Source organism: Schistocerca americana, chromosome 2 (assembly GCF_021461395.2).
Source record: "Schistocerca americana isolate TAMUIC-IGC-003095 chromosome 2, iqSchAmer2.1, whole genome shotgun sequence".
In the NCBI taxonomy this organism is placed as follows: domain Eukaryota; kingdom Metazoa; phylum Arthropoda; class Insecta; order Orthoptera; family Acrididae; genus Schistocerca; species Schistocerca americana.
In genome coordinates this window covers 927,279,082-927,297,769 of record NC_060120.1, presented here as the reverse complement: position 1 = coordinate 927,297,769, position 18,688 = coordinate 927,279,082, and the positions used below count along the sequence as shown (strand labels likewise).

General features: G+C 43.3%; 1 protein-coding gene across 1 annotated transcript in view; it reads left to right on the top strand.

Moving 5' to 3' along the window:
- The first annotated feature begins 6,646 nt into the window (after positions 1 to 6,646).
- LOC124595177 (COP9 signalosome complex subunit 6) overlaps positions 6,647 to 18,688 on the top strand; it is a 45,605-nt gene continuing 33,563 nt past the window's right edge. The window contains exon 1 of the mRNA XM_047133790.1: positions 6,647 to 6,986. Within this exon, the coding sequence (XP_046989746.1) occupies positions 6,812 to 6,986 (175 nt within the window). The 5' untranslated portion in view covers positions 6,647 to 6,811. The remainder of the gene's footprint in view (positions 6,987 to 18,688) is intronic.

The window sequence follows — 18,688 nt, the reverse complement described above, 5'->3', positions numbered from 1 at the left end:
GGAAAAAACCGCCGCAATTCCACTGGAGGAAGACATTGTGAGACTGGGAAGGCATGGAACATTCAGTGAGGCAGTTTACGCCTCAGAGTCACCTGCTGTCACCGATTTATTGCCTGAGCAGTCTATATCCATTGTGTCTGAGGGTCTGGTGAGATCTAGGTCCTCAGCAGACGCCAAAATCTCCACCACATCCTCAGTCGCAGAGTTGTAGGTAGTGGTGGTGTGGGTAACACCGCAATTTCTTTGGTCTTAGGGGTTTTCTTTTTGGATTTCTCTCGCTGCTCCTTGGGTTTCCCTGGCTGGGAGGACTTCACTGGCTCAGTCTATGGGACTGAGAATGAGCGTGAAGCCCTATGACCAGCTGCTTTTGGGCTCTTCAGCCACTGGCCGGTGTCATCTTTCCCACTAGAAGAAACCTGGGAAGGGAGTGACCCAAGGGACACCTTCCTAGCAAGAGAAGCCGGCTTAAAAGTGGGATTAGACGTCCCCGATGGTTGGGGAGTGTTGCTTACGAAGTAGATGGTGCAGGAGCAACAGGGAGGGAAATGCCCCCCACCATCAAGGCGGCAGGTGTAGTCTTCCGGCTCTGAGAGGCGACCTGAGTTGGTGCTAGAACTGTTGTAGCGGCGGCGTAATACGATGTCATACGCACAGGATGCAGGCATTCAAATTTTCTCTTAGCCTCAGTGTAGGTCAGTCTGTCCAGGGTCTTCTACTCCATGATTTTCCGTTCTTTCTGGAGAATCCTGCAGTCAGACGAGCAAGGCAAATGGTGCTCTCCACAGTTGACACAGATGGGAGGCGGGGCACATGGAGTATTGGGATGTGATGGGCGTCCACAATCTCGGCTTGTGATGCTGGAAGTACAGTGGGAAGACATATGGCCGAACCCCCAGCACTTAAAGCACCGCATCGAGGGCGGGATATAGGGCTTTACATCACATTGGTAGACCATCACCTTGACCTTCTCAGGCAATGTATCACCCTCAAAGGCCAGGATGAAGGCGCTGGTGGCAACCTGATTGTCCTTCGGACCCCAGTGGACAAGCAGGACGAAATGTACATCCTGACTCTCTAAATTGGCGTGCAGCTCATTGTCGGACTACAAAAGAAGGTCTCTATGAAATATGATACCCTGGACCATATTTAAGCTCTTATGGTGCGTGATGCTAATGGAAACATCCCCCAGCTTGTCACAAGCGCGTAACTCCTGTGACTGGGCAGAGGATGCTGTTTTGATCAAGACTGACCCAGATCTCATTTTGCACAAGCACCCCACCTCCCCGAACTTGTCCTCTAAACGCTCAACAAAAAACTGAAGTTTCATCATCATGAAAGATTCCCCATCAGCTCTGGAACGTACAAGGTACCAGGACAAGCAAGATCTGCTGGCATCTTTGGCGTGACGTTCCTCCTATGGTGTGGCCAGGGAGGGGAACGATTTGGGGTCATACTTCTGTGTGTTGAATTGAGCTCATGATCACTTAGAGACTGCTGGTGTTTCACCACCAGCCAGAGATGATGGAGTACGCTTCATCATGTGTCATCCACCCTGATGCCACCCACTCTGACCAGGGGACCTCCCCATGGGCACCACCCAGCTGCAGCAAAAGCCACCTGGCAGAATGGCCATTGCCGGCAGTCCTGATGCCCCAGGTGGATGGGCATCTACTCCATGGCATACATGAGGAGTTAACGGCGCAGACATCAGCAGAGCGATCCTTATGTGGTCAGGGGGCTACAACCAACAGGGTACATGACGGCGCCACCACAATGGACTGGCTACCGTGCTGGATATCAGGTACAAAAAAGTCCATGGTCATCATCGACGCAGAAAGTGACATTGCATAGTGCAGTGGAAAACGCACCCAGGAAGGTGTCCTCACCCAAGAAATGGAGAATGGGCAGGACTGCAATGCGACGACGAGAAAGTGGGCTAAAGATCTCAATGCACAATGGACACCATGCAACTTGTAAGGTGCCCTTCCCCAAACTGACTCGCTCTTCAGGAAAATTTTGAAGAATGGAGGTCAAGCCCTACAGGGGACCATCACATAAAGGCCAAAACATGTGAAACTCCTTTTAGTCACCTCGTATGACAGGCAGGAATAACTCGGGCCTATTCTAACTGCCGGATCCGCAGGGGGGGCATTGATGTAGTCTCGCCCAAATAGCAGCCAACTGGTGTAGGAGACCCACTGGTGCTCCCCTACACAGCAGCAGATGAGTAGAGAGCTCCCCAGCGATGGCGATGTGCAGGTGTGCCACCCACACCTCTCCAACCTGTGGTGACGCCTTTAGGAGGTGACCCTTCCACAGCAAGTGCAGCTCCAATGCTGCAGTGTCACGCTGCACCTCGTCCAGGCCTGCACCATTGATGGATGGCCCATCTTCCTTAGCGTAAGGAGAAGAGAATGTCAGAGGTTTGGCCCCATCCAGCAGCACAATAGAATGCTGAGACCTCCCTGGGCTAGAGGAGCAACCATCTCCTGATGGCGGCACTGATGGCGACGTCTGTGGAGTTCAGGACACTGACACAGGTGTGGCTAAGGGCCAGCCCATGGTACAGGCCAGGCACAAGCACATTGACAAGAGTGTACAGATACTGTTGCGGCTTCAGCGGAGCTCGGGAGATGGCGTTTAGCTGCTCGCCCCAGATGGCATCGAGGGTTGAAAAGGCATCGACCCAATGTGGAGAACTGCAGCCCGAGATAGTGAAAGGTCTCACTCACATGCAGGGCCAGCATGGTGGTGTTGCATTGAAGGTGATGTCACTGTCCAACTTCACCTTCTTGTCACGACCTGAGGCGAACAAGGCGAGGGTGAAACACTTCCACGGGTTGATGTGCAGCCCCAGGTGTGCAAGGGCTGCCACAGCTGCATCAAATAGGGACTGCAGGCCCCTCTTGGTCGATGCAAACAGAAGTCATCTCCCCAAAGGCCGTAGCATTCACTCTGCGAGCTCCAATGTGGGAGGGAAGTTGGTCGAAAACAAAGTCTGCAGTAAAGTTGAACTAGATGGGGGAAAGAGGGTCCCCACTGACGTACACCCCATGACGGCTGCACAGCCACGCCCGCTATCACAGTCGCGCTGCCCCTGTAGCATCTCTTGATGTATTCTATGAATTCATCCAGTAGGCCATGCGCCGTAAGCACAGGGTGGAGGGCAGCATGATCCACAGAGTTGAACGCTTTAGAAACGTCGATTGAGGCAACAAAGACAAAGTGGCAGGAGTGGACGGTTTCGAGAAGAGCTTTGTCCAGGATGAAGGTATTTTCCAACATCCCATCCCAAGGGATGAATGCCCACTGACATTCGTCCACAGCACACGCACGCATCAAGCGCGAGGCAAGAACCTTGTGAAAAGTTTGTGCCAGCGCCTCCCCAGGAGGAGAAGGTTCAGAAGCTTGATGAGCAACTCGTGCAACAGGCACCGCAGCTCGAGGGGAATAAGGCCATCAGGGCCCGCTGCCAACTTCCTGGGTGACAAGGTGGCTACAATCTCCTTGGCGGTGACTGGCCCCTACAGGCACTCCAGAGCAGCAGCTCTGAGTGTGGCAGGAGGCAGTCACAGATGAAGCCTATGGTGATGTGAAGAGGTCAGCGCAGAAGTCCAGCAGGCAAGGGATATTCGGTGACGGCTGCAGCAGGTTGCCATCCAGGAGGCCACACATGCAGCACGCGCCCGTAACCGTCAGAAGGCATCCTGTGTCCTCGCATACTCCCATCAGCGCCGTTTGCACCATTACTATGGCGGCCCTGCAGGCAGCTGCTTAGAAGGCGAGCATGGCTGCTGCTCCTTCCCCCTCTCTGGAACCAACTGATGCAAGGGCACATGGGAGCATGTCAAAGATGACATCGGGCTGGGCTCCCAGCCCCATACTGATGATGGAGTCCAGGGCGGAGAACCACTGGGTGGAGGCGGGTAGCCCCACCAGATGCTTCGAGATGGCAGCATCGATCAGCTCAAGTGGCGGTGGCTCAGTGTTGGTAGCCACGAAGGCCCTCTACGCGACATCAGCTGGTGGGGCATTGTTACCCGCGTTGAGCAGTGACCTCCTTTGCCCCCCAAGCAGGACACCAGCTCTCCCCCCCCCTGACCTCAAGCCCCTCCATGAACTCCTGGACCCTCTGCTTGTGGGAGGGCTTCCGGTGTTGGCACTTGATAGCTTTGAGTGTGTGGTTGGGCAACATTCTGATGAGTTCTTGGTTTACAAAGAAGAACTGGACGGCTCTCCCAAGGAACAATTTGGCCTCCACCCTGGCGAGTGACAGGACTACTTCTTCCATCCACCTTGCACAATGCCTCTCAGTCACGATCTTCGCATTGGCGGCAGCAAGGTGTTGGCGGTTGTGATGAACCCCGAGGCCGTTCTTGGTGGTGAAGCTGCGATGGCACTGACTATAGGCATACAGTGCTTCCCCATGTAAAAGATCATCGACAAGGCCGGTTGGCCGGGTGGGTGCTGGAGTAGTTGGGGTGGCACCTTCAGCAGAAGGGCCACCACTCGTGCTTTCTTGTAGACTGCCCCAACTGAAAAAAAGAGTATAATGTGAGGGGGGAGGGGGCTGGTAAGAACCCCAAGCCCCCGGTGCAGTCTTTCACTCGACAAAATCAGGGGGCCCACATGAAGGAGGAAAGATCGCAGGTGAGGAGACGCTAAGAGGGCCAGACCCATGTATTGCGCATCACTCACCCTCTAACTACAACCCAAGGAAGGAGCCTCACAGCAGCAGCCTGGTCGCGACAAGACTCTGCTTCGGAAAGCAAAGTCCGACCTTAACCAACACACCACCCTTTGGCTATCTTGAGGGAGTCATGATTACTCCTTAACTGTATCAAATATAGTTCCTCAGAAAACTTCAAAACTTATTTTTTTCTGTAAATTTATGAAAAACAATAAGAACAGCTTATTTCTTGGCAGTTTTTAACTGCATTCCACATGCGTCTTTCACTACGGAGCAGGAAGTGGCCTCTGCTGTTTTCTTACTGCGTATCAATCAGAGCACAACAGTACAGTGACTGTACACGATTTTTTAAATGAAAAGTACATACCTAAAGCATGATAAAGAATAAAACGTTGATAGCTGTTAATATATTAGAATATATTAAACTTTCATTTAACATAGCTTAGTAATAAGATATCTGATACATAAGTAGGACATACTTCCAAGAGAATAACAACACCAGTGAACGTGTGGTACAGCTTCTGACCAATCATTGCATTTGTTTATATCAGGTTTATTCTTGGAATATATCCACCATAGTGGACCGCTAATTGTAACTGTTTGTGGCGACCATCCATCATTAGATTTCTTCATCCCTCACACTATCATCTTTAAATCTGCTCTCTTGGCCTTGTCTGCTCGCCATTCGCTTTGTTCAGTTGCATTGTGCTTCTACGTCTCATTACAGGTTGGTGTTTTCCATCCTCTACCATGTCAGCGTTAGGACTGGAATTACCACATGTTTATTTAGGTACTGGCAGGGCCTAGATACTGCATGTTAACATAGAAAATGAATAAGACCCACCTTTCAATACAGGCTCTTCTACAGAACTCAAAGTTGTTTGCATGCCAAGAGTGTTTTTGAGGATTTTTTACATTTTCAAAATATCTTTGCCGTGTCTGTGACACTTTTCCAATGCAGCACCCAAAGTTAATTTTCCATTTTTTACTTCATTTACGACTTTATTTAAATCATCAGCCTTGTGCTGATTTTGTCCCAGGGGGACTCTTGTAAAACGTGGGCATCTTGTTCTACCGAAAATACAAAAAACATTGAATTAGGAAAATTTAGGTTCAGTGGAGTGAAGTGGTACGTCCAGGGCAGAACCAACTTTAATTTTTTTACATTTTTTAAAAAGAAGTCTTTTTTAAATTTGGAATATCATTAAAAAATTATTGATCATAGTTACGTTCCTTACCTTTTGCAGGAAATTCATCTTTATTCAAATATGGGACAAGGCACAACACAGTCTCTCATAGTAAACAACACAACTAATCAGCAAAATTAGCAGTAAAACAACAGCTGACTGCCTCATGCTTTAAAAATTGACGTACATGCCTGGGAAACGTCAATGTCGCCACATTTACTTTGCGTTGCCTATATAGATGCATATCAAACACGGCGTTTTGTCTCAGTCCATCACATTAGATCACTTCACCCCAATTAACGGTACTATTTCATATAGAATTGTTGCTGCCCAGAAACATTGCTACCGTAGTATAACTCAGATTCATGCTGATGTCCATGCACGTGGTGCTGTCCCAGCAATTCACTTTTTAATTCCTGTATGTTCGCGTATGGTACTCAACTCGCTGTTGCTGTACGTATTCTTTCCAGTACTATTGACGACACTCAGATAACAAATCAGTAGTCAAAGACATTCGTCTGTTGTGGGCGTTATGGAAAAAGAACCATTAATAACTTACGTTTTATGAGTTAGTAGGATTACACATTAGATAATATAGAAGCGAATAAAAAGGAAAAAAACATTTGATAATTTCTTTGAGCCTCGAAAAATTTTAGTTTTTATACAAGCTGCATTGATAGTTTCATTTGTTACGAAATATAACCACAGTCTAACATAAATATAACTAAAGACGTCAGCGATGCTCGCTATCACAAGTTACGTTAATTTTAAATCTTTGGCGTCGCTAATCAGAAACATCACATTGTCAAAGAACAACATGCACAAGGTAGCGAAAGTATGAGTGTAAATATGTGTTAGAAACGTCTGCAGGCGAATTTGGAAGAAGACTGTAATTTCTTCATTCATATTTTACCGACACGCTTATCGCATCACGATGAGTAACTCTCAGAAAACAGAAATGGAGGTTGACGAGACGGCTCCAGCTAAAAGTGTTATGGCATCGTCTGGCACTGTTGGTAGTGTTTCTGTTTCGTTGCACCCACTAGTCATAATGAATATCTCCGAACACTGGACAAGACTAAGAGCGCAGAAAGGAACACCGCAACAAGGTATGAACTCAGCATATTAGAAATAGTTGCTCTCTCCCAGTGTCTATTTTCATTGTTTTCCTCTTGAATTAATAACATTCACGAGGGATTGTGGATAATCAGGTTTATTTATATTGATTTAGTTTTGGATGAAATTAAATAATATCACCAATCTTTCATTAGCTGTGCCTTGAGACCTACAACATAGTGTCACACAAAACCTACGTATGGAACTGTTCAGTCACATTGAAGAATTGCTATATCTGCCCTCGTACTTACGACTTTGCAATTAGATGGCGGTCACAATGATCTGTGCCGTTAAAAATTCTGATCACATGTCATGATAAAGTCCACATATGATGTTTTTATAAACAAATAATTGAACATGTTGTACAGAAGCAAATATGAACAATGTTTGGCAATGAAATGTGGTCGTACAGTAACCATTTTAAAACCTATTAACTTGACTCAGCAATTCTCATATATCAGTTGACTCAGCACAATGTAGGGAGACAGGCGTGTGCATGAGAGTGAGTGAGTGAATGAGATTAGATTAGATTTACTTCCCTTCCAATTGATCCGTAGTGAGGAGGTCCTCCAGGATTGAGTGTGAGAGAGAGAGAGAAGTTGTGTGTGTGTGTGTGTGTGTGTGTGTGTGTGTGTGAGAGAGAGAGAGAGAGAGCTAGCATAAGGAAGTGCATTCCAAAAGTTAGCCAAGCTCCATACCTTTTGTTTGCGTGCCTCTCGACAGTGCAGTGCTTTGTCTTTCGGTGAGTCATCTACTTTATTCCTAAATAATTAATACCTGTTTCTCCGATACCTTCACTGACAGGGTACTGTAACGGAAACCTGTATAGTTCAGATAATTGTCTTTTGTTAAATATCAGATGCAGTCCTTTTTAACAGAGATGTCATCCAACGTGTAGCACATTTATGCACGCTGAAAGGAATGTTTGCTTTATGTTTTACATGCAATTTTCTGTGATTTATCTCAAGAAAGCAATGAAATAACTGTCCCAAACCATGTATCAAATTGTTTATGTAGAAGATATGCTTATTTACGATAGTGAAGGAGGTACTGATGCATATAAACGTTTTGTGTTTACACCTACTCTGATGATAGTCGGTTACTACTTGTGTGCACTGTGCACCCATACGATAATCCTGTATATTATATGTGTTCATCAAGTTTTTGTCATTTCATAACCTGTTACTCTATAGCAAATAACAGTAACAATAGATAATTTACTCTTCCCTCATTTCTTAAATTTGTTCTGTGTGATGACCCACCAACACTCACTTATCAGCTTCATATATTATTTCACTGAGATGGAGTATGCCACATTCACTCCCATGTGAAACCTTCAGTGCCTTCCATATTAACTTTCCTTCTGTACTAAGGAATTCACCGATGATCCATCATGTTCAAACATTTTTTAAACTTTAATAATGACATCTCAGATCATGATGATAGAAAACTGAAACAGACTAGGGTCATTCCATGCCAAGTGGTCTAGAGGCTCCCACATGACCCTCATGGATTTTGATGAAATTTTGTATGAACATTCACACATGTTCTCAATGAACACTGATAAAGTTTCAGTTACAGAAATTCAATACTTTAGGAGATACAATCACTTTTTTAAGACCATAGCACAGCTTTCTATAGTGCGTCCTTGAATTTTCAGCAACTTTGAGATATCTCTGTAAGTATTTGCATGAAACTTTGCACACCGTAACTCACCAACACAAGGTCTTAGAATATAAAATTTCATTCTCCTATTGCTTTCCATTATTTCACAAATCTAGGATAAATTTGACGATTTTTCAAAAAGTGCTAAAAATGGGTATTTTTAGTCAAATTTTTCAAAAAAGTGTTTTCTCCAAACTCTTCTAAACTATGGTCATTAGAAAGAGCATATTCTAAACTATCTAGAAAAGTGGATTTGGTTTTGCAATGCAAGCATATAAGGCCCTAAAAAGTAGCATCATCAAAGAGGCGCACTGTAAGTTCGAACACATTTTTCTGGCACTCAAATTATACCCGAAATCTTTTATTTTGCCTTATACATGTTTATTAACATCTGGGATAAGTGAAATAAGAAGTCCTGATGAATAGGACCCAGCTTAAGTTCGAATAGCAAAAGAATAAAAATAGAAACAATGTTATTTCTTAATTGTCACCTCACCCCCCCCCCCCCCTCTCTCTCTCTCTCTCTCTCTCTCTCTCTCTCTCTCTCTCTCTCTCTCTCTCTCACACACACACACACACACACACACACACACACACACACACACACTTATTATTATTAAGAATGAATGTAAATCATAAAATTTATTTGCATAATCATCTAATTATTAGTTGCCTGTTTATTGAACAACACCAGCTTACTGATGGAAAAGAAGTGTATAAATGAGTTGCTATGGTCCATGGTGGCTTAACCACTGCTAGTTTCATTTCACCTGAGAAAACTAGCATTCCCATTGCCATAGGGGCCACGCCCAATAGCTTAGCAACAACAGCCACGGGTGGGTTTCTTTACCACAGGATCCCAAGCCTGATAAGGGTTTCTTTACACAGGTTCCCAAGCCTGATAGTAAAATTATTTAAGTGCTCTGTGTAAAATTAGAAGGCACTCTTGGGTTCCTTAGATTGTTTCCTCAAACCTATTTCAATTTTTGACATGATAGACAATAAGCTACTATTTAATTCTTCTTTTGGTGTAAAGTCCTCATCAGAATGTGATGATGAGGCTGATAAAGCTTCGTCCAAGTGTTTATTTAAGGTAGTCCTGCAAGCCGGACAAATTTTCTGACCTGGCTTTATGTTATTAACAAGCTGCTTCTTCAACATATCAGAAGCCTTATTAGCTGTTTCAGTATCAAGAGTGCGAATTCGTGCCTTACCATTATGATTCACCTTCCCAAAGGGATTGAAGCATTTGTTTTGTAACCTCTCATATTGTGTCAATAAGAGCGCTTCATGGTGTAGGCAAACTTGAGAGGTATTGTCCAGCTTTGCTTCAGAACGTCGGACCAACAACTCTTTTTCCTCATCACTAAAATTCGCAAACCATTTAAAGCAGCTTTTTTGGCAAAGAAAAAGACATGACACTTTGTTCCACTATCTCCTTGCTTAATTGAGCAGGAAGGTATGCTGTTCCCTTCTGCATTCATCTTTAATCAGTAACTAAATAATGTATTTGGGCTCTAAGTGCAAATTATAATCTGCTTAAATTTCAGACAAATTGCTACTGAATGAAATTATACACAATGTATAATACCAATGAAAAAAATCTAATAAGAGATATATGCTATAAAAGACACAATGAAAACAATTTTTAGTAAATGAGATTACAAACTTTGATGGTCTTAAGAGTCACTTAACAATCCACACTCAGTCAAGAGAACCCACTCACTGTGCTGCAAACACACCACTGAAATACTGATTGTTCAAACAAGGCTCACAATAATGAAACAATCTGATTGTTAAAGTAATTGTTGCCATTATATTTTCTATAAACAGTGAATCTTGTGAATTTTCTCTGTGAAACTAGTGGTTACGTATTTACCAAGGTAATAGGCTACATTTAAGTGTGATTAAATACAAAAATTAAAACTCTTAGATGTTTAACCAACCAATTTCACACGTTTCCCTAATAACTTTAAGACAAAAATTCACAGGTTACAACACCTAGGTATTAAAATCTCTGCAATATTGATTGGAAAATTTACATCACTTGATGCATGATTCAAGCAAACTGATTCTTTTTTGGAAAAATGTTTTATACAATTGAATCCAAAAATTAGGTTCATTTTCCACTTGTAAATATTTACAATTTTGAGAAGTACAAAAAATATGAAGCTATTATTCATTGAATTCTTTATGCTCTCTCTCTCTCTCTCTCTCTCTCTCTCTCTCTCTCTCTCTCTCTCTCTCTCTCTCTCTCCTCCCTCCTCCCTCCCTCCCCCCTTCTTCTTCTTCTTTTTTTTTTTTTTTTTTTTTTTTTTTTACAAATGAGAAGAGTTTTATGCAGATGAACACTTACGATAAAAGCAGAAGGGCAACTTCTCATAGTTTTCAAGTTTTTCTGACAGTCTCATTGCCTATTTACTAGATCTTTTTATTTCAATTATTCAAGGCACTAATAAACATTTATTAGGCATAATAAAAGGTTTCAGGTATAATTTGAGTGCCAGAAAAATGTGTTCAAACTTCCAGTGCACCTCTTTGATGATGCTACTTTTTAGGGCCTTATATGCTTGCATTGCAAAACCAAATCCACTTTTCTAGATAGTTTAGAATATGCTCTTTCTAATGACCATAGTTTAGAAGAGTTTGGAGAAAACACTTTTTTGAAAAATTTGACTAAAAATACCCATTTTTAGCACTTTTTGAAAAATCAACTTCATCCTAGATTTGTGAAATAATGGAAAGCAATAGGAGAATTGAATTTTATATTCTAAGACCTTGTGTTGGTGAGTTATGGTGTGCGAAGTTTCATGTACATCCCACAATTACTTTTGGAGATATAAAAAACTAAAGTACACAATTTTTTAAAACAGCTATTTTTTCGCCCAACTTTGCTTCAAATTATCAATATGAAAATTGCTCAGAAATCCTTTTCTTAATATTTTGCTTCAAAGAGTTCTAAAAGTTGTATAAGATGGCCAAGTTTTGTTTCTTTCATGCAAATACTTACAGAGATGTCTCGTCTCAAAGTTGCTGAAAATTCAAGGATGCACTATTGGAAGCTGTGCTATGGTTTCAAACAAGTGACTATATCTCTGCAAGTATTGAATTTCTGAAACTGAAGCTTTACCAGTGTTCATTGAGAACATGTGTGAACGTTCATACAAAATTTCATCAAAATCCATGATGGTCATGTGGGAACATTTCTCGATATTAGACCACTTGGCACGGAATGGCCCACTAGTACTATTGTAAACAGATATAGAAAATTAAGCTCCTTGATTGCTATATTTTCCAGAAATTGGTGACTTTCATTATCTCAGACCGGGGGTGGTGTTGCCTAATTAGTTGGTTGCTAGTATTTTTTCAATTCTTACAGGTGTTGTATTGTGATTTATAAGAAATATCTCATTGAAATGAAGACTAGAACACACAAGGTTATCCTCCTGAATTTTCTTACAGTTTCATGTCATTATTTTCTTTTAGCAATTGTAGTCTTATACAGAAAAGCACAACTTATAGATGACTTTAAGAATACACTTACGCCGGCTAAAGTTAACAATGGGCCTCCCATGTGCAGATGTTTACAACACCTTTTATGTGTATGATTAAGAGGAAATGTGTTATTTGCAAAAAGAAAAACTGATCACTTATCTTCACCCATCCACCTCCGTAGCCCTATGATTTAATTTTTTTTTAAATCGCATGAAACACTGATCCACAATTCAGCTGTTCCATCTGTAATTTCCCTTGTGGTCCTTTGTAAAGTTCTACTGTTACTCCAATTCATTGGCAAATGAGTTTAGATACCATATATTAGGGTGTATACCTATATTATCCTGTCATGTGATTTCAGTCTTGAAATAGGTGCTCAACTAATCACAGACTGCTGTTAGAAAAATGGGATCAATATGTGCCTCTGGGGCCTTGGTTGTAATGACACTGGGAACTTACATCAAAATATTAAAAGTGGGCAGACAGATTACATCTACATATATACTCCGCTAGCCACCAAGCGCTGTGTGGCGGAGGGCACAATTTGCGCCAAAGTCATATTTCCCTCCCTCTGTTCCACTCGAGGATCACGCAAGTAGTATCAAAAAAAAAAAAAAAAAAGAAGCAATATAGTTAGGTGTAGAAACAGAAGTAAGTCATAAAATTTTATGATTTAACCAAGGGCTTGATTTGATTTTTATTTAGTCCTATTGCTTACATATTGCACAAGTAATGTACTAGTAATGTTGGGTAAGTCAAGTGAAATAATACAGTATTACATGATCACATGTATTCTATTTTGCTCATTTTCAAAGAACAGCTGGTTGCTTATAATATTAAAACCAGGTGTAAGTTTTAAATGAATGACTAAAATAGTAAAATAAATGAAAGTACCCTTTTTATGTTTTGTCATCATAATTTGTACTTTATTAACTTCAGTAACTCCTGTGTGTACTTTTGTGAGAGTAGCAGAGCCTTCGCCTGTCTTATGATGTTGTGAATGACAGTTTTCCTGAAATAATTCCCTGTTTGGCTATAAACATTATCAGTGAGTATTGCATATTGATCTGTTAACCTAAATATCCTGATATACTTGAAGAGATTACTGCAGGAATTTATATGAAAGGCCCCAATGCTTGTTTCTGAAGTTAAAAACTTTTTCAACTCCTGCAGCATTTCCCCAGAAGATTGTATCGTAGGAGTGTCTAGAATGGAAGTATGCAAAATGTTGCAACAGCATTACTTCCCAGTAACAAAGTGAGGAATGACTCTTAGTGTGAATCACACTGATCTAAGTTTCTTGATTAGCTGACCAATTTACTCTTTCCATTTTCTGGTTGCTAATATCCAATTCATGAGCTTGAAGTTTTTTATTTATTTTCTGAAACTGTCATATTTGTTTTTGAAAAAAGTTAGGATTAGGCTATTCGCTGTGAATCACTTGTGTACTTGGCTAGTAACCATCAGGGCCGTGTCTTGATTGGAAAGGAATGGTGTAGGACAGAGGGGGCATGTTGCAATGGGCACACACCAATCCTATTTCATATAGAAAAGAGCCAGCAACATTGGCAAGCCTATGACTAAACAACAGCGAATATGTCAAACAGTAGAAGATCCAGGATAGAATAATGACACAATTATGAAAAGAATAATCACTACTCATCATGTAGTGGAAATGTAGAAAAGAGCCAGCAACAAACAGCATTTTAAAGCCAATGACTAAACAACAGCAGATAGGTCAAACAGTAGAAGATCCAGGATGGAATAACGACACTATTATGAAAACAATAGATAACTACTCATCATGTTGTGGAAATGTTGAGTCACAGACAGGCACAACAAAAAGACTACTAAACATGTGAGTTTTTGGCCAAAAGACCTTCTAAACTAGACGACACACGCACATTCACGCAAGCATAATTAAAAAACACGTGACTAATGGCTCTGGTCACTGAGGCGACACTGCTGGCCACTGTGCAGTCTGGGTTGTGGCGGTAAGGAGGAGGCTGAGTGTGGAGGGGAAGGTTTAGCAGGTTAGGGGTTGGGGATGGTGAAGTGCTGCTTGTGGGAGCATGCAGGGTGAGGGATATGGTGAGAACAGAATAGGGTAGCTAGGTGCAGTCGGGAGGTTAGACTGGGGGGGGGGGGGGGGGGGAGAGAAGTAGAGGAGGGATTAAAAGACTGTAGGTGCATTTGTGAAATAGGAATCTGAAGGCTGTGTAGGTGATGAATGGGTGAAAGAAGGGGATTAACTAAGGTCGAGGTCAGGGGGTTAAGGTGATGTAGGGTGCATTGCAGGGAGAGTTTCTACCTGTGCTGTTTAGGAAAGCTGGTGTTGGTAGGAAGGATCCAGATGCCACAGACTGTGAAGCAGTCCCTGAAGTGAAGAATGTCATGTTGAGCAGCATATTCAGCAACTGGGCAACTCAACTGTCTCTTGGCCACAGTTTGTCATTGGCTGTTCATGCAGTTTGTTGGTTGTTATGCCCATGTAGAATGCAGTGCAGTGGTTGCAACTTAGATTGTAGATTAAGTGACTGCTTTTACATGTAGCCTTGCCTTTGATGAGGTAGCTGATACCTGGTGGGAGGTCTCCTCCAGCTGTCAGGTTCATCCACATACAGACCCTGCAAAAGTGACCCCATTCCAGAAATTCTACAAAATCTCCAGTCCTTCCTCAAGACCTCAGGCACATCCTACAACCCCTCTGCTGAGTCTGTCTTCTTTCTCACACCTTCCACTTCCTGCACTCCACCTTCTGCATGTTTCCTAAAGTCCATAAACCCAACCACTCATGACAGCACATTGTGACAAGTTACTATGCCCTCACGGAGAGAATCTGTGCTCTTGAAGACAGCCTATTGCTCGTAAACCATACTCGTACATGTAAGACACTATTTCCTCCACTGACTCTCCATTATTTCTCTTTCTGTACCACATGGTGCCTTGTTTGTCACTATTCCGCCACCTCCCTTTACATTAACAACCCTAATGCCCATAGCCTTGCCGCTGCTGAACACTGCCTTTCCCAATGCCCAACTGATCCCAAACCTGCAACCTCTTTCCTGGTCATCATGGCCAGCTATATCCTCACCCGGAATTACTTCACCTTTGGAGGCATCACCTACAGACAAATTCATGGTACAGCAATGGGCACCCACATGGCACCATCCTATGCCAACCTATTGATGGGCCACCTTGAGGAAGCCTTCATAACCACCCAGAATCCCAAACTTCTCACCTGGTTCATTCATTGAGACATCTTCATGATCTGGAGCGATGGTGAGGACACCCTGTCCACATTCCTCCAGAACCTCAACACCTTCTCCTCTATTCATTTCACCTGGTCCTCCTCAACATGACAAGTTACCTTTCTCAATGTTGACCTTCACCTCGAAGATGGCCACATGAGTACTTCTGTCCATATCAGACCTACCAACCACCATCAATATCTCCACTTCAACAGCAGCCACCCATTCCGTACCATGAAGTTCCTTTCATACAGCTCAGCCTCTCGTGGCTGTCACAACCGTAGTGACGAGCACTCCCTTCCCAAATATACCAAGGGCCTCACTGAGGCCTTCACAGACAGAAATTACATTCCCAGCCCTATACAGAAACAAGTTTTGGTCAACCATCACTTCCATGAGCTGCACCATCTGGTCACAAAGGAGCATTCCCTTCATGACTCAGTACCACCCACGACTGGAGCAACTGAGTCACTTTCTCCACCAGGGTTTCGACTACCTCTTGTGCCCTGAAATGAGGAATATCCTACCCACTATCCTTCCCACCCGTCCCATAGTGCTATTCCGTCACCCACTGAACCTACACAATATCCTTGTCCATCGTTACTCCACCCCTGATACCAACCTTGCCTCATGGCTCTTATCCCTGTAACAGACTTAGATGTGAAACTTGTCCCATACACCCTTCCATCACCACCTACTCCAGTTCTATCACAAGCATCACCTATTCCATCAACGGCAGGGCTACTTGTGAAAGCAATCGTGTAATCTACAAACTTAGCTGCACGCCCTGTGCTGCTTTGTATGCCACCAAGACCACCAACAAGCTGTCTGTCTGTAAGAATGACCACTGACAAGCAGCGGCCAAGAGACAGCTGGACCACCCTGTTGCTGTGCATGCTGCCCAACCCAGTGTTTTTCTCATCAGTGATTGCTTTACAGCCTGCATCTGGATCCTTTGTACCACCACCAGTTTTTCTGAATTGTGCTCGTGGGCACCATGCATGCCATGAAGTAGATGTCTGTGTTCCTGGAGCATTGGGACTCCCAGCAACGGCCATCATCCCAGATGGCCTTTGCTAGGGTGAGTGGTGTCTGTGGGTAGAGCCCTTGATCGTGGTAATTGACATTAGGGTGGACATTTTGCAGATTATGGCTGTTCTGTTCTGGCTGTCTCTTCAGATAGGCATCAAAACTTCCATGCAATTAGTCACAACCATACTACTTTCAATATACTGGCTACCCCTTGGAAAGCGGGGCATACCAGACATCTAGGAGCAAAACAAGTTTTTAAGTACTTGCTGTACAGTAGACTTTTACCGCAACAAAGTCATTATTTCTGTGAAGCATACTGAAAATAAATTTAGAGAAGTAGAGTCTTTATGAAAAATGTGCAATGGATTACTGTTGATTAAAGCCTCTCCTGTTGCTCAGTCTACAACTCTTCATGCATGTGAATGTCTGGGTAAGGTACCAGTGATCACTGCCCAATACACGACTTTGAATACGGTCCAACCAGTCATTTTCCACCTTGACTTTATGCTTCAAACAGATGAGGAACTACAGGCTGGTCTTGAGCTGCAAGTCCAGAAAGATCCCAATGATTATATAATAGATTCAGGCGTGTTTGTCTTGGCCTTTGTAGGGAGTGTCCTCATAGAAAATTTATTCGTGGTGTACAAATGTGATGTTAAACCCTATGACCCACTGCTCACAAGTGCTTTCAATGCTTGTGCTTTGGTCATATGTTTTCCTGCAGCACGGCGGCCCCAGAATGTGGTGGCTGTGGATGTTCTCTCCACGAAAGTAGTTCTTGTGAGCAACACATCTTTGTGTGTCAGTTGCATGGAACATTGTACTTAACATTCACCAGTTTGTCCAATCTTGAAGGAAAAAAGTATATACAGATGATGTCAAATTATGTGAAACTCAGTCATCAATCCAAATACCTCCATTTTTTCAAAACTGGTTCTCCCACCACCCTCATCTCTTGTGCTTCTCACAGCACCGTCTTTAGCAACCACTTCCCGCACCTGGCTGAAGGAGCAGCTACCAGTGACAAGACTCCCTCTTTGGATCCTTCTCCCCAGAAACTACAGATCTGGGGCCTGATTCCAACCAATGGCTGAAGGAACCATGACCTGTAGGTCCCAGGGTTGCCTGCTCTTCATCCATCTTCATGTTCATCAAGGATAAACTCACAAGAATCGTGGCATCCAAAGAAGAATCGGTACAAGGCCACCCTGGTGACCCCGGAGCCACAAGATCCCCCCACTCCATTGGATTCTGAATTAATGCTCATTGATGTGTTTCCACTGCCATTGGTGGCAGACAGTGATCCTAGGGCATGACCAGTCCCCTTGGCTCCTTCACACCAAACCTGGACACTCATCCTTCACACCAAACCTGGACGCTCATTACACAAACATTCAGTGGAACTGTAATGGATATTACTGACACCTGCCAGAACTAAAAACCTTATTTCCTCCTCTTATGCAATTTTCATTGTTCTACAAGAAATGCATTTCACTGATGCCCAGTCCCCAATGCTCTGCAGTTATTGTGAATTCTATTGGAACTGTGCTTACCCTGAGAGAGCATATGGAGGCATCTATACATTGGTCCACACAGATGTTGTCAGTGAGTGGATTCCCCTTCGTACTATGTTGGAAGCAATAGTACTTGTGTATTTCAGTGCACACCACCTCCTGTTGGTGAGTACCACTGTGTGTGGTTGGAGCCTTCCAATTGGCCAGCTTCTTACCATGCTCTATCTTCCTTTAGTGATGATACTCCTACCCACTTCACTGTCACCCATGGCATCTTTTCAGCTATTGATCTAATGTTCTCTTCTCTCTGTCTCGTGGCTTCACTGTATTGGTCACTACATGCCAATCTTTGTGACAGTGACTGCTTATGGTGATTCTGTCACTTCCTTGCCATCACCCGATGGACCAACTACCATATTGGGTGCTTGAAGACCCAACTGGCAGTTGAATGCCTGTGCTGTAACCTTTGCCTGCTCTCTATCAGGTTGCATCAGTGAGGTTGTGCAAGAATCTCAGATGTGATACCCACACTGCCGGAACTACTATTTCCCTTTATTCAGGTGCCCTCCACTGCCAGCCAGTGCCACGGTGGACTCAAGACATTGCAGTTGCTGTTCAGGATTGCCGAAGAGACGTGGAACATTTTAAGCAGCATCCTTCATGCACAAACCTTATCACTTTCAAAGGACTTTGTGGTAAGGCTACCTGTCTAATTAAATCTAGCAAGAAGGAATGCTG